Source organism: Gymnoscopelus microlampas (genome assembly GCF_963454915.1).
Source record: "Gymnoscopelus microlampas genome assembly, chromosome: 1".
In the NCBI taxonomy this organism is placed as follows: domain Eukaryota; kingdom Metazoa; phylum Chordata; class Actinopteri; order Myctophiformes; family Myctophidae; genus Gymnoscopelus; species Gymnoscopelus microlampas.
Window position 1 is genome coordinate 19,758,265 of NC_139962.1, and position 12,500 is coordinate 19,770,764.

The 12,500-nt window shown below is 41.7% G+C and overlaps 1 protein-coding gene across 4 annotated transcripts in view; it reads right to left on the reverse strand.

The window, feature by feature from the left end:
- Positions 1-12,500, reverse strand: part of rasa3 (RAS p21 protein activator 3) — a 45,978-nt gene that overhangs the window by 7,145 nt on the left and 26,333 nt on the right. For 2 of the 4 annotated variants that reach the window (XM_084071561.1, XM_084071559.1), the window contains exons 7-18: positions 11,210-11,282; positions 8,553-8,626; positions 7,894-7,998; positions 7,565-7,721; positions 6,813-6,961; positions 6,444-6,558; positions 5,891-5,965; positions 5,305-5,428; positions 3,081-3,187; positions 2,394-2,471; positions 2,223-2,300; positions 1,807-1,880 (exon numbers count right to left, since the gene is read on the reverse strand). In XM_084071561.1, coding sequence (XP_083927687.1) covers positions 1,807-1,880; positions 2,223-2,300; positions 2,394-2,471; positions 3,081-3,187; positions 5,305-5,428; positions 5,891-5,965; positions 6,444-6,558; positions 6,813-6,961; positions 7,565-7,721; positions 7,894-7,998; positions 8,553-8,626; positions 11,210-11,282 — 1,209 coding nt within the window. Of the gene's footprint in view, positions 1-1,806; positions 1,881-2,222; positions 2,301-2,393; positions 2,472-3,080; positions 3,188-5,304; positions 5,429-5,890; positions 5,966-6,443; positions 6,559-6,812; positions 6,962-7,558; positions 7,722-7,893; positions 7,999-8,552; positions 8,627-11,209; positions 11,283-12,500 lie in introns of all 4 variants that reach the window. The other 2 variants (XM_084071560.1, XM_084071558.1) reach the window with 1 other exon arrangement.

Below are 12,500 nucleotides of genomic sequence, written 5' to 3' on the forward strand. Positions count from 1 at the left end.
AGGCTTGAGGTGGCAAGGAATGCTACGAATAGGATTGTATTCACCATGTCACATCCCACCAGCAGGTGGCAGTCTAAAACGGGGCAGTGGTTCAGGACAGACCAATATGTGAGACAAAATGTAAGGTCACCATCTGGGTAAATGATATCAAGGGTCAGAATGAAGGCGGCTATGACATCCCAGAAATGTTTGCACAGTAACCAACGTTCTGCCACTGTCCATACCAAGCATATCTGCCAGTGCAAAGACAGCGAAAAGGACTGTTTGGATGAACAGTGCTTCTGACGTAAGCAAACTAAGTTTACACTTTACTTTATACTGTTAACAGTCATTTGAGACGGACAATTGCGATGTCATTAATTTTGTGAATACAATATGGATGGCATAATATACCCATATTGTCAGGCAATGAGGAGTCACTCGATGAGTAGCAAACAACTGGTATAATGTCTGTTGAAACCCATTTGACAGTAACAAGTCAGGTATAAAGTAAAGTGCAGCTAGAGCATCTGCGCTAGTGCAAGTTGTTGGTGGGAGAAAGAATGGTTGGCTCAGGGATGACAGCGGTCATGGAGAGGGTCACAGGGGGTAAAGTCTCTATACAGTGAAGCCTCTTACCTGCCCTTTGTGCTTTTCGAACCCTTCCCATCAACCCTCTTTATAGTGAGTTTAACACTCCTGTGCCCAGCAGCAGAAACAGAAGAGGGTGATGATGAAGTGAGGCAGGAGGTAGACTGGGCTAACTTAACCACTGCAAAATCTCGAGTGCTAATTTCACTCACTCTGAAAGTGTAAAAATGGACCCGCAAGGTGTACACTTTCAGAGTTAAATTAACAGTGGCAGTGCACTAACTGGAAACCCACTTTTTATTTACAGCCTCATTAGTAAGATATACTGTATTATGTTAAGGTTGGGAGTCATTTGTAAGGGCCACTCTCCACTCTGTTTTTCTCACTTGTTAATGAGTGATTCTTCCACATACAAAAATAAATGTTATCATATGTGAAGCTATTTCTATAAGCTTGGACATTTCAATCTCGATTTGATCAAAATGAACTCTTCCAAAACTAGAAACAACAACTCTATTTGTCTCTTGAAATCAAGAGACAAATATTAGAGCCCCATTGACAATGAATGGTATAACATTTTGGAGTCAGAACCCAGGGTAATTTTGACACTTGCTTTGGCAATGTATGTTTTCTCATGCCAATAAAGCTCATTTGAATTGAACTGAATTGAATTGTAGTTCCATATAGATTATTCACTTGGCCCTCCAATGTTAATCTGAATGTAAAAGCACATGCTCAAAGTATAATATAACATTTTAATTACGGTCCTCTGGTTTCCTGCTTGGGAAGAAAGTTATAATTTTTAATAAATAAGGACTGAAGTTTGTAGGAGTAACATGTATTTGTATTTAGTGGTGCACCAGTTAATCAAACTAATAGATTTAATCGATTATGAAATATAATCGATAATAGATTTTAATAAACATTATATATATTTGTGGGGTGGGGATTACGTTGTAGTAATAGCTTGTTGATATTTTTGTGCGACACTGTTGTACGAAGTATGAAATAGGGCATAAGTGCTTAATCAAACTAATCAATTTAGTCAATTATAAAATAATCTATTCGATTTTTTTGCATCAATTCATGAATATATTAAAAATAAAACTAATTATCAAGTAAACCGCGCTTCTCAATTATTCAATTAATCGAAAAAGTAATCGATAGAATAATCGCTAAGAAATGAATTGATTGTTGCAGCCCTATTTGTGTTTTGAATAACAGATTGCTGCCTACCCCTCCTTCAGCATGATTGGTGTCTCAATGCTCTTCTGGTCCCACTTTCCAGAGGAGGAGATCAGGTCAAGGAACTGTGGAGAAAAATAAAGGACTTCAAATATCTGCCCATGACACCTTGAACCACCTGGGGTGACCCATTGCTATGGTTAAAGCCATATTAATCTGGCTTTTGCCACACTGTCATGTTCTGCCTCACTTTGTCTCTCTTCAAAAGCACATTTAATTTTGTCCATTATATCCTCCACATCACAATCTGGAGTGTGTTTTTACATGCATAGATTTTCAACTACAACACAACGTCCATGCTCTTCATACCTTTCATACATACATTGTTCATATACATTACATATAGAAACCCTGTTATGTTCTATAAATAATTCAACAAACATATGGGAGGTAAACTGAACACTCACATTCTTCACAGCGTCTGCATATTTCTGCTCATTGAAGTAATCATAAAATGCAGCCATGTAGGATTCTTTGAAATTGGCCTATGATGAGAAAGAAAGAAAGGGAAAACTGTCATTTTGCTCTGATACTAAAAAAAATAAATAAAAGTGTGTTTTTTAATCAGAGACACTCACAGATTTAGACTTAGCCAGACTTCCTAGGGTCTGGATGGTCTTGGAGATGAGGGTAAGGGTCCGTGAGGTGGAAGGGTCCTGGAAAAGACAAAAAGCTTGTCACTATACTATTATTGTTAATAAATATGTTTTTAACGTGAGTAGAAATTACATGACTAAAAATGATTAAAATAAATAAATAAAACAAATAGGAAATTAACAGCACTTAATTACTTTTAGCACCTATCTACAAAAGTGGTTCCCAACATGGGGTCTGGGCCCCCAAAATATCACAGGGGGTGGGGGGGGGGGGGGGGGATGAGGCCTTGTCTGTTTGGATGTGGTCCAAAATATTAAATGTTGCACAAAATAACTTACATTTTGGGTCATTATATTGTCAGACAATAGTAAAAAAATATATAGTCTAAAGTTTTCAAAACATTTTTGGAAATGGCACAAGCAAGCTTGTATTTATTTTCGCTATTCGTCGTAAGCTAAATATATAGGGCTTTAATGGCTAAAACAAGTGAAAAACACAAGCGTGTACGTGAGTGTGTGCTTGTGTGGGCACATGCGTGCACGCACGTGTGGGGGATCTCAGCTTTGGTGAGATGTAAGAGGGGAAGGGAGGGCTCCAAGCAACCACTGATCTACAACAAATGATTTGAAGTGGATGAAGTTGAAGTGAGTGAAATGAATACAACTCACTGGATGGTGTGGCCTCAGCTGGAACAGGTTGGGCGAAAGAATGGCTGGGGCGAAGAAACGCAGGAAGATAAAGCTGCTCACTGCTGTGTACCGCACATCTTGGTCCACTGGAGAGTACAAGAGAAATACAGGTAATTACGCAACACATTACCTGCTTAAAAACACTTACCTATATGTTACGGCTGTAGTGGTGTGTGTGTGTGTGTGTGTGTGTGTGTGTGTGTGTGTGTGTGTGTGTGTGTGTGTGTGTGTGTGTGTGTGTGTGTGTTCGTGTGCGTGTGCGTGTGTGTGTGTGTGTGTTTCTGTAGCCTGCTCTCTCCTGTCTCTCTTCCTTACAGCTGCAGTGAGTGACTGAACGAACACACCAGTATTCACTGGTTAAAGACTAATAGCTGAAATGGTATTTTTTAGTGTGTAATATCCGTATCATATTTCGTGGTGAAAAGAAAGCTGGGCTGTGCACTTTAAAGGGAGAAAATCATATTCTTCTTCAGCTTATCTTTAAATAACTGGAGAACAATGTGAATGGGGCCAGTGGGCCATTCGGCAGTGTTGAACCCGATTTATACATTGTTGTACGACAGTGGCACGCGCCGAAAACAGCCAAGCCTACAAGCTCACACGTCAGTGGCCAGTAGGTCATTCATGAGCTTTGAGGTTGTTGAATTAATTACATAACTGGACTAAGGCGCTAATGCTTCAGTTGTGGGTACACCAGTGGTGTCGAGCTATGAGTGAAACAGTGTTCAGTGGCCTCTCCCTTGCCACTTCCTTGGGATTGTGTTTTAATGTTGTTTTGTGTTTGTCATTGTGTCCATGTCTGACGGCTTATTTCTCATCCTTAAGTCGATTTTCAGAACATGTGCGTTTGGTGCGTTTTGATGTTATTATTTTCCATGTTTTTCTCTGTTCATTTTTTTTAACTGTTACTATCTGCATGCTATTTTTGGGTACTATAAGATAACATTCACTGTTAGTGCACATCTTTCAATCTCTGAGACAAGTTGTCACCTAAGGCATGTTTTTCAGTTGTGGCTGTAGTGCTTTGTGATGGCCATGAGGAGGCAGCAGCGTTACATTAGGTAGTCACTAGTCATATGTGGGGGATTCCATAAAACCACATAACACAGGGAGTCTAAAGTGAGTTTAGAATTGACACATAACATAGCACATACACAGTGATGTTGCTAGGTTTTCAATGCAATGGGTCCTGGGATGCAAGGGTGGTCTTTTAGATGGGTCCCAGGGACATTTTATGGGTCCCACAAAAATGCACAGCGTTTAACTCGTGTTTCATCTTATATGGTTATATTCATGTAGAACATGTATCTGAAAGAAAAGTACACAATTCCAAATCCGACAACTAGTACTTGTAGTACTTGATTTTTTTTTTTTACATTAACCACTTGAATCCTAGTATCCCTTTTCTGAGGAGAACTTTAGCCAAAAATAGCAGATCTACAAGCTCACACTTGTGAGCTTGTAGATCGGCTATTTTTGGAGTTATAGGTGTGTAAAGGGAAAAAAGAGCAGCAAAAGTTTATCTGAAACACAATTTTATACAATATAGAGGGGGTCCCTGCTTCATCTCTCTCTCAACTAGGGGGTCCTTGGCCTGAAAACACTGAAGACCCCTGCTCTACAGGGAATTATTTGATATCTGGCTGCACGAAAAGACACAAGAATCACAGCTGCCATTAATTAGTGCTGTTCAGTGTTGATTGCCTAGTGGTCAAATTGGGGTCAACGAGCCATCGTTAACTTGCTTTGAAGTTGGGCTGTAAGTTGCGCAGCACTTTCACTCTCTCCCTCTAGCAGCAGCTGGCAATGCCCTGAGACAGAGAGAGAATACTTCTCCATACGGCGGTGTTTTACCGAGATTTTTCTTGTTTTCTGCACTATGCCTTGTAATCCGCGGACGGCTTTGAAATCCACGGATGGCCTTCAAATCCGCGGTAATTTCCGCTAAATTGTAGTGCGTCCCATGGACGCAACGAGGGTGCCGTGAATGCGTCCTTTTTCAATATGGTGCGTCAGAGACGCAGGACGCAGGCCTATGAGCATCTCTGCATACAGCCTTTTTGTGATCCCGAACAAATGAGAAAAGTATCCCTGCTCCTCGTATGCATCCTGTTCTTTCTTCTCTGTGTCCTGTCCTGTCCTTTATTCGCCAGTCATACTCTTTCTTCCCTAATACCCTAAAGTCACGCAGCCCTTTATTTACCTTGGAAACGGGTAGCGGCAGATTCTCGCAAAGAGAAGAAGATGTCACACATGACCGTGGGGCAGCGAACGCCAGATGTGGTGATGTCATTGAAGATGCGATCCACATAGTGGCGCAGGTTTTCCTGCAGAGTTGAAACCAGGTCAGATTTGTCAAGTTGGCAGACACACACACACACACACACACACACACACACACACACACACACACACACCCATCTTTGTAATACTATACTTGTGAGGACAGAACATTTTAGGACGGCAATTCTTTGTGTGCCATTTTTAACCCTAACCCTAAAGCCGAAAATAACACACAGGCATAACTAAATCATACATAACTCCAACCATAACCCCTAAACCTAACCTCTAAATGTCTAACTGTAACCCCAACCTGAAGCTTTTCCTAAGGGTAAGCCAAACTCTAAAGATCTTTTTTTAACCATAAAACTACCATTTCTCTTCTGAGGACCAGAAAAATACTCCCCACAACGTCTATTTCTATCTATGTCTATGTCTAAATTCTACTATAGTTGTGGGAACATTTGGCCCTCGCGCACGCACGCGCACACGCACACACTCTCTCTTACCCTATTGGTCTCCAGGTTCTCAGACTCTTTGAGTTTAACAGGGTCAATCTCACAGGGTTTGTGATCCGTACATATCTGTAAACAAAAAAGGTTTGCAATGAGATGAAACCGTTTAAATACATTGTTGTACGACTAAAATATTGTGCGAAAATAGCCGACCTAAAGGCTCACAACGTGCGAGTGTGAGCTTGTAGGTCAGCTATTTCACCACAGACCGCCGTCATACAACGGAGCAACATTTAAGCGTTAGAACGTTGCAGAGAAAAGAACGCAGCGGTCTGAATTAGCCTTAACCCATTAAGGCCTGAGGTCGATTCTACAAATGTCTTCTAAGAAGAACAGTTTTTGAAAAAACGTATGTTGCTACTGTATATCAGTGGTTATCAAACCTTTTCATGTCAAGGACCCCCAAAATGATATGCATTTGGCCGCGGACCCCATCTCAAAATATTTTGTTCCAGAATCAAAGATTATGTTGTTTCAAAAAATATATGTATTCAAAGATTTTCAAGATTTTTCAAAAATAGCAGTGAAGACAGTAAAATGACCATACCTCATCTATGATTGGTTTGAGCGTGACTTGCAAGTAGTGCATGCCTGCTAGCTTCATGGTCTCATCGATGCACTTGGACGTCAAAGAATTCCCCCGGAAAATGGTGTTGGGATCCCTTTGCGAGAGACAGGTTACACTCTTTAGAATTACACAGTAATAACCTAGTAGTTACACATAAGTTGCAAACCCAAACTCAACGCCATTATACTACGTTTAATTTTTATAATGGTTTATAATAATATGTGTCAGTTGAAAACTCTCAGAGATGCGTGTTTGGTACATTTGGTAACATATTGGCTAGGGGTAAATAGTACCTGGCATTAATTACAGACATTGCTGTAACAGGAAGAGATGCAACAAGACACTCACTGTGTGCGGTTGACTTCAGCGTGAGCAATGGCGCTGAGGAAAGGCACAATCTTGCCATAGTGGAGAAACAGACGGACTAAGGGAATGGCTGCCTCCTGCTTCTCTCGACACACTTCTCCCAGAATGTGCGCAGTAGATGCTGATACAGGCTGCGCAGAGCAGAAACATGGAAATGTGTATTTGCATGAATATATTGTGTGTGCATTGTTTCACGGTGTAAGGCTACAATGTTGCATGCCTGGTTCAAGAGATAAAGGCAAAGAATAACTGCCGCTCGTGAGGTCCTGCATAACACTAGGGGGCTGAAACCTTGTATCTCAATACTTAATCTTTTAAAGGTTTTAATGCCCTATTCTATACTTCATCGTATGACAGCGTCATGCACAAGTAGCTAAAATAGCTGTTTTACAACAGCCCAATTGGGAGCTTGTAAATCGGCTATTTGAGCACATTTTTTAAATCATTGAAAATGTTAATGACATGCCCAAAATAGGGATGCCAGGTTGAAATTGCTGTCTGTGGGTTTTATAAATATGTAACAAATGAAAAGTATTAACAAGAGTTTGTGACTAAATCATCTACTACATTGGAACCACAATGGAACACAGGTTCTTTTTTTCCATTCCCTGAAAAGTAACGGTTTTGGACAAGGTTCCTTTACGCCCGACTGCGATGATATGTAATGGAGATTTACACATGCAGGCACACACACACACGCACACGCACTCGTATGGATGGACACTCACACACACCTCTACATTAGCAGAGTGCAGCAGCAGCTCTCGGAGGGGAGTGTAGTGTTCAGAGGGGAACACGTGGTCCTCTGTGTAAACAATGTTGAGGCGCAGCGAGCCCAGCTCCTCCACCTTCACCGTCTTCCCTCCATTCTCCCTCGGCAGGAGGTAGTACCTGTGGGGAGAGACAGAGGAAAAAGACAGTCGTACGGGTGAAGCTAAAGGACCACTTTAGGAGTAAAGGTTACTCCTCACTAACACTCAGTATAAGATGGCACCATTTCTGTCTACTGGCTCTGTGTCTGTGAGAGTCAGGAGGTCAGTGAGATGAGTCATGTTCTTCTCACCATGCGTCATGGACCCCAGCTTGGCCCAGGACCTTGAGAGGAACGCGAACCCCACCCAGGAACTCGTCTCCGAACTTCAGGTTGCTGGCATTCCACAGGTCCACCCTGCACGCACCAACCAGCACAGAGGGGGTTGGAAATTAAACACCACAGTAAAATGCTCCAGTCTTCATTCAACTGAGTGTAAAAATGGACTTTACACTCAAGAGTTATGAGTTATTTTACTGTGAATGTTAAAGGACTATGCCAGTCTAAATACATGTCATTGTTACACTTTAATTATTACTCCTTCAAAAAGTAATATGACGGCCCGAACCGGGCACCTAGGCTGCGCTGCAGCCTGACAGCGTGTCGCGGGTTCGAGTCCTTTGCTGCGTGTCACTCCCCGTCTCTCTCTCCTCATTTCCTGACTATGTACTGTACACTACCAATAAAGGCCGAAAATGCCCCAAAAATATTTTTTTTTAAAGAAAGGAAAAAAAATTGTGATATGACTTTACTTATTACTTGGTACAAAAAGGTTAGAAGTTACATCACCCCCCCCCCCCCTTCTGAAAAAGTGAAGTAGCTAAAATACAACTTACACGTTAAGTCAGCTCCTTTTAGAACTGAATCTACTTTGTTGGAACAATAATTAAGTCACAAAAAAATGTGCTAACCTCAATGCCAGCTTGTCAACATCCTCTTCTTCAACATCAAACTGACGCTTGGTGTAACTTAATGGCCGTGTCACCTACACACAAAAACACATATAGGGAATATAGAACAATGAGCATAAACACTATTTAAGACTTAATTGATAAAGTCTTAAGCCCTATAGTACGTTGAGAGCTTGTAGGTCGGCTATTTTCGCTGCGTACCACTGTCGTACAACAATGTATTTAAACGGTTTCATCTCATTGAAAATCTTTGGTCTGAACAAGGCTTTAATCTGTCTGCCAGTCACTTGATTATTTTTTGCGAAAATAGTCGATTGCATTGTGAGGGTTGTGAGCTTGTAGGTCTGCTATCTTTTAACATTTTAAAACTTTGTGACATTTATTGCATTTTTGCCTATAATGACCTAAACAAAATAGGGATGCCAGGTTGAAACTGGTTACCGTAACTATGTTTAAAGGCTTCTGCTTCTGCTTCTGCATCTGGCATTTTAAATTGGTCACAAGCCATGATAAAAAAGAAACGGCCTTTAATCAAATTGTGTGAATAATGGTCTGCTTATGAAATGTACCGTCTTTGTTCATGAGAAGTCCATGATTCCTTAAGTCTATTTGATTATACACATAGACAGACCTCTGTTTATTATTTAGTGTAGCTTGTGACAATCTTTATTCAAGAAATGCATGATCCCGACACAGGACTGGAAAGCAGAGCAGATATGGTCGCATGGAAGTACCATTACGGGCTAGCAATCCTCCTGCATAACCAATCCCAATTTAACTGTAATAAAACTATTACATGAATATATTTGTAAAGTTAAACTAGTTTTATTCTACAATTCATACATAACACTCCAAATTACACAGTCAGAGGAAATCATGGATTTCACTTTCTAATCTCTTTAATGAGATTGAGAGAGTTGTTTCTTCCACTGGAGTCTGGAGGTATAATTTAAACTCAGAATACTTGAGGGAACATGAAACCCTTGGCTAATTTAGTAGTTTGTTTTCCAATTTAGGTTCAAAAGTACAGCAGATTAAAAACAGGCAGTTAAGCAACGCAACTGCAGCTAATAAAATGTAATAATGGGTGTGTTATATTTAGGTGTGCCCAGAACCATGGGTATGCCAACATGCAAGCATAGACAGTAGTCAACAGTATTGGCAATGGACAATGACACACATAAATCTAAAACACCCATCATTAGAGGTAGGGTAATTGATTTTCTTTGGTTAAAATAAGTGTTAGATAGCTCTATATTCTGATAGTACTCATTGCTGTAGAGTATGTTCTGTTTATTAAAGAACTGGAGAGACAGGGAGACACCTGTTACTGAACACTCTATAACAATGATTACTATAAGAATATGCCTTTACCTTTGCCTTTAATTTGATTACCTAAAGCAATGTTGCTTACATCATGGTGTACTATAAAATCAGTCTTATGCAGCCTGCCATGTTTTACCCTTCTCTCGTTTTGAACCTGAACAAAAAAACAACAACTACAAAATCACCCTAGGGTTTCATTCCCCTTTAACGCTTGCTTCATTGTGCAATAAGAAATTAACCATATATGTGTCCGTTGACTCCAGCCTTCGACCCAAATCTAATTCTGTTGCTCACTACCTGGCGGGGCTCATTTCCATTTCTGTTGTAGAACTAAACAGGGCCCGCCAGAGATCACAATATGGCAGGCTCCACAGAGGCTCGGCTGAGAACAATGGAAGTCATTTCTCCAAAAAACCCACTACCCCATGACAGAAGCATGATAGATGAGCCATGGATTGTGTGCGTGTGTGTGTGCGCGCGCGCGCACGTGTGTGCGAATGCGTGTGCGTGTGTGCGCGTGCGTGTGTGTGTGTGTGTGTGTGTGTGATTATGCATCTATGTTTGTGTCACAGAGGGAGAGGAGCTGTAGGGCCACCACCATGGGCTATGCAAAGTCTTGTTTATATGGTGTGGGGAGTAGATGAGAGGGTCTTGTCAGACCGAAATCAATGGGGCAGATTGTTTGGTGGTTCGTCTGAATCAATCATACTCTTGTGCTGCTGTCTTCTGGTGGTACAGAGGACAGGCCAGGGGGAAGGGCAGAGTGAGGCCTGCACCACTGATGTGTGAGGGTTAACGGGGGCACCGCGTATGTGCATGTTTATGTGTATGTCAAGGCGTGTGTGTGTGTGTGTGTGTGTGTGTGTGTGTGTGTGTGTGTGTGTGTGTGTGTGTGTGTGTGTGTGTGTGTGTGTGTGTGTGTGTGTGTGTGTGCGTGCGTGCGTGCGTGCGTGCGTGCGCGCGTGTGTGTGTGTGTGTGAGAGAGAGACACACATGTATTTGTATACGTGCGATGTGTACTGTATGTCTTTGTATGCTTCTAAGAGGCACGAAATGCCTCAAAAAGATCTGGCACACACACACAAAATAAACACATATGTACATTCCTGAAATACACAAACATAATTATGCTCTTCTCTTCCTGTCTGACGTCACCAGTCCTTTTACTGCAGGGGACGACTATATTTGACTTAATGACTGATGATGGAAGGGTCAGTGCCCTGAGCATGAAATGACATGTGATCTGTTAAGGCCCTGTATTTACTCTTAACTCAAATTAAATCAGTTAATGAGGTTAATCTTCACAGAATTGTACACAAGACTTCTCTCACCTCAAAGTAGAAAACCTCCTCAAATTGGGGATTGTTGGTTTTCCTTTTTACCTTGGTCTTCTTAGCTTCTGACCTGAAGGAGGCAGAAAGGTAAGACGTCAAGCATAGATGATAGGGTGACTGACTGATTGTGGAACACGGCCATGTTCATTCGTGTGTGTGTGTGTGTGTGTGTGTGTGTGTGTGTGTGTGTGTGTGTGTGTGTGTGTGTGTGTGTGTGTGTGTGTGTGTGTGTGTGTGTGTGTCAATAGAACTGGAATAGACAATTTCACACACGAATCCTCCAGATTTCATACAGTTGTCTTGGATTTCAGAGATGCCTTTGGTACACTCGCACATGAGGTGATGCTGAATGTACTGGAGGAAATACATATACCTCAGGCTTTTGTGAATATTATTTCCAATGTGTACCACCAAGGCTCATTTCTCTGGGAAGCAGCTCAGAGAGGCAATCTATCAGTGCGCCCCATTGCACGTCAGATCTACAAACCCTGTGCAAGGATATGCTGATGATGTGCAGGTGTCACATAGAGCAGTGGTTCTCAAACGGTCTCATGTCAAGGATCCCCAAAATGAATGTATGTATTTGGTCGCGGACCCCCATCTCAAAATATTTGGACCGTCAGAAGCAAAGATTTGAGTTACAAATGTTCGCTTTAAAAAATATATTCAAAGAGCACATATTCTTGCTCACATCACTGTTCTCTAGTGATCTCTCTCTCTCTCGCTCTCTATCCCACTCTTTCCCCTTTTCCCTTTCAAGCCACCAGGGCCATGTGCTCTGGGCGCTCCAGGTTGGCGCGGAACTTCTCGAGGAAGCGTGACGCCAGCTCGTCGTCCACCAGCCGCCCGTCGCTGGACAGGGTGACGGTCATCAGCTGCTGCTGATGACCGTCATCATGATTTTTCAAAAGTAGCAGATCTACAATCTCAGCTATGAGCTTGTATATCTGCTATTTTTGAATAGCCAAAGTATAAAATAATTAACCTAACACCGTCAAATGGAAGAAGCTTGCGACACACATTTGTTTCACAGCCTACTTCCATCTGAGACTCCGTAAGCAGAATTGATGACAGAGAGGTTTTTCTTTTTTTCAAGCTACTAGGCAGGTGATTGGATGATCCCGCCCCTAGCAGCCGCTGATTGGTTCGAATACGCAGCGTTTCGGGCAGCTTTACTCCCTGCGCAATCCCAGACCTCCTTCCTGAAATCAAATGCAAATGAGATTTCCGGAGGGAGGGGGGTTTACCAGGCTATAAAATAATGGCTATAGCTAAAATCTAAGCTAAA